This window comes from Emiliania huxleyi (assembly GCF_000372725.1).
Source record: "Emiliania huxleyi CCMP1516 unplaced genomic scaffold EMIHUscaffold_10876, whole genome shotgun sequence".
In the NCBI taxonomy this organism is placed as follows: Eukaryota; Haptophyta; order Isochrysidales; family Noelaerhabdaceae; genus Emiliania; species Emiliania huxleyi.
The window spans coordinates 1-1,065 of NW_005201865.1; the positions used below are offsets into that span (position 1 = coordinate 1).

Consider the following 1,065-nt stretch of genomic DNA (forward strand, 5'->3'; position numbering starts at 1 on the left):
TAGCACTCGGTGGTGTCCTGCGACAGGCCGCCGGTGCGGTCGCCCTTGTAGGCCTGCCGGCGAGGGCGGCGGCGACGGTGGCGGCGGAGACGTCGGCGGTCGCCAGGGCGGTGGCGGCGAGGGCGTCGGCGGAGACGGCGGCGGCGCCGAGGGAGGGGGCGGCGACGGTGGTGACAGCGGCGGCGGCACAGAGGGCGGTCGGGCCGACGGCGGCGGCGAGGGCGGTGGCGGAGAAGGCGGCGGCGGAGACGGTGGCGGCGGAGACGGTGGCGGTGGCGAGGGCTGCGGCGGCGAGGGCGTCGGCGGAGACGGCGGCGGCGGCGAGGGCGGGGGCGGCGACGGTGGTGACAGCGGCGGCGGCACAGAGGGCGGTGGGGCCGACGGCGGCGGCGAGGGCGGTGGCGGTGACGGCGGCGGCGGTGAAGGCGGCGGCGGAGAGGGTGATAGCGGTGACGGCGGTGGAGGAGCCGGTGGCGGCGGCGAGGGCGGCGGCGGCGACGGCGGCTCGGTGACGGCGGCGGCGGCGGAGAGGGCGGGGGCGGCGGCGGAGAGGGCGGGGGCGGCGAGGGTGGTGACAGCGGCGGCGGCGGCGAGGGCGGCGGAGAGGGTGGCGGCGGAGAGAGCAGCGGCGGGGGCGAGGGTGGTGGCGGCGACGGCGGCGGCGGCGAGGGCGGCGGCGGCGACGGTGGTGACAGCGGCGGCGGCACAGAGGGCGGTCGGGCCGACGGCGGCGGCGAGGGCGGTGGCGGCGAGCGCGGCGGCGGAGAGGGCGGCGGGGGCAAGGGTGGAGGCGGCGAGGGCGGCGGTGAGGGCGGCGGAGACGGTGGCGGCGGAGACGGTGGCGGCGTGGGCGGCGGCGACGGTGGCGGTGGAGACGGTGGCGGTGGCGAGGGCGGCGGCGGCGAGGGCGGCGGTGGAGACGGCGGCGGCGGCGACGGCGGCGGCGGGCTGGGCGGCGGCGACGTCGGCGGCGACGGCGGCGGTGACGGCGGTGAGGGCGAGGGTGGCGGTGACGGCGGCGGAATGGGCGGCGGCGGTGGCGGCGGCGGCGGAGAGGTGGTGGCG

The 1,065-nt window shown here is 83.2% G+C and overlaps 1 protein-coding gene across 1 annotated transcript; it reads left to right on the forward strand.

Annotated features, from left to right (window-relative positions):
• Nucleotides 1-51: 51 nt before the first annotated feature.
• EMIHUDRAFT_125608 (hypothetical protein) lies at nt 52-991 on the forward strand (the record flags this gene model as incomplete). The annotated part of the gene is made up of 1 exon (XM_005792265.1): nt 52-991. A coding segment is annotated over one exon (940 nt), but the record flags the coding sequence as incomplete, so codon positions are not given.
• Between the last annotated feature and the right edge of the window lie 74 nt (nt 992-1,065).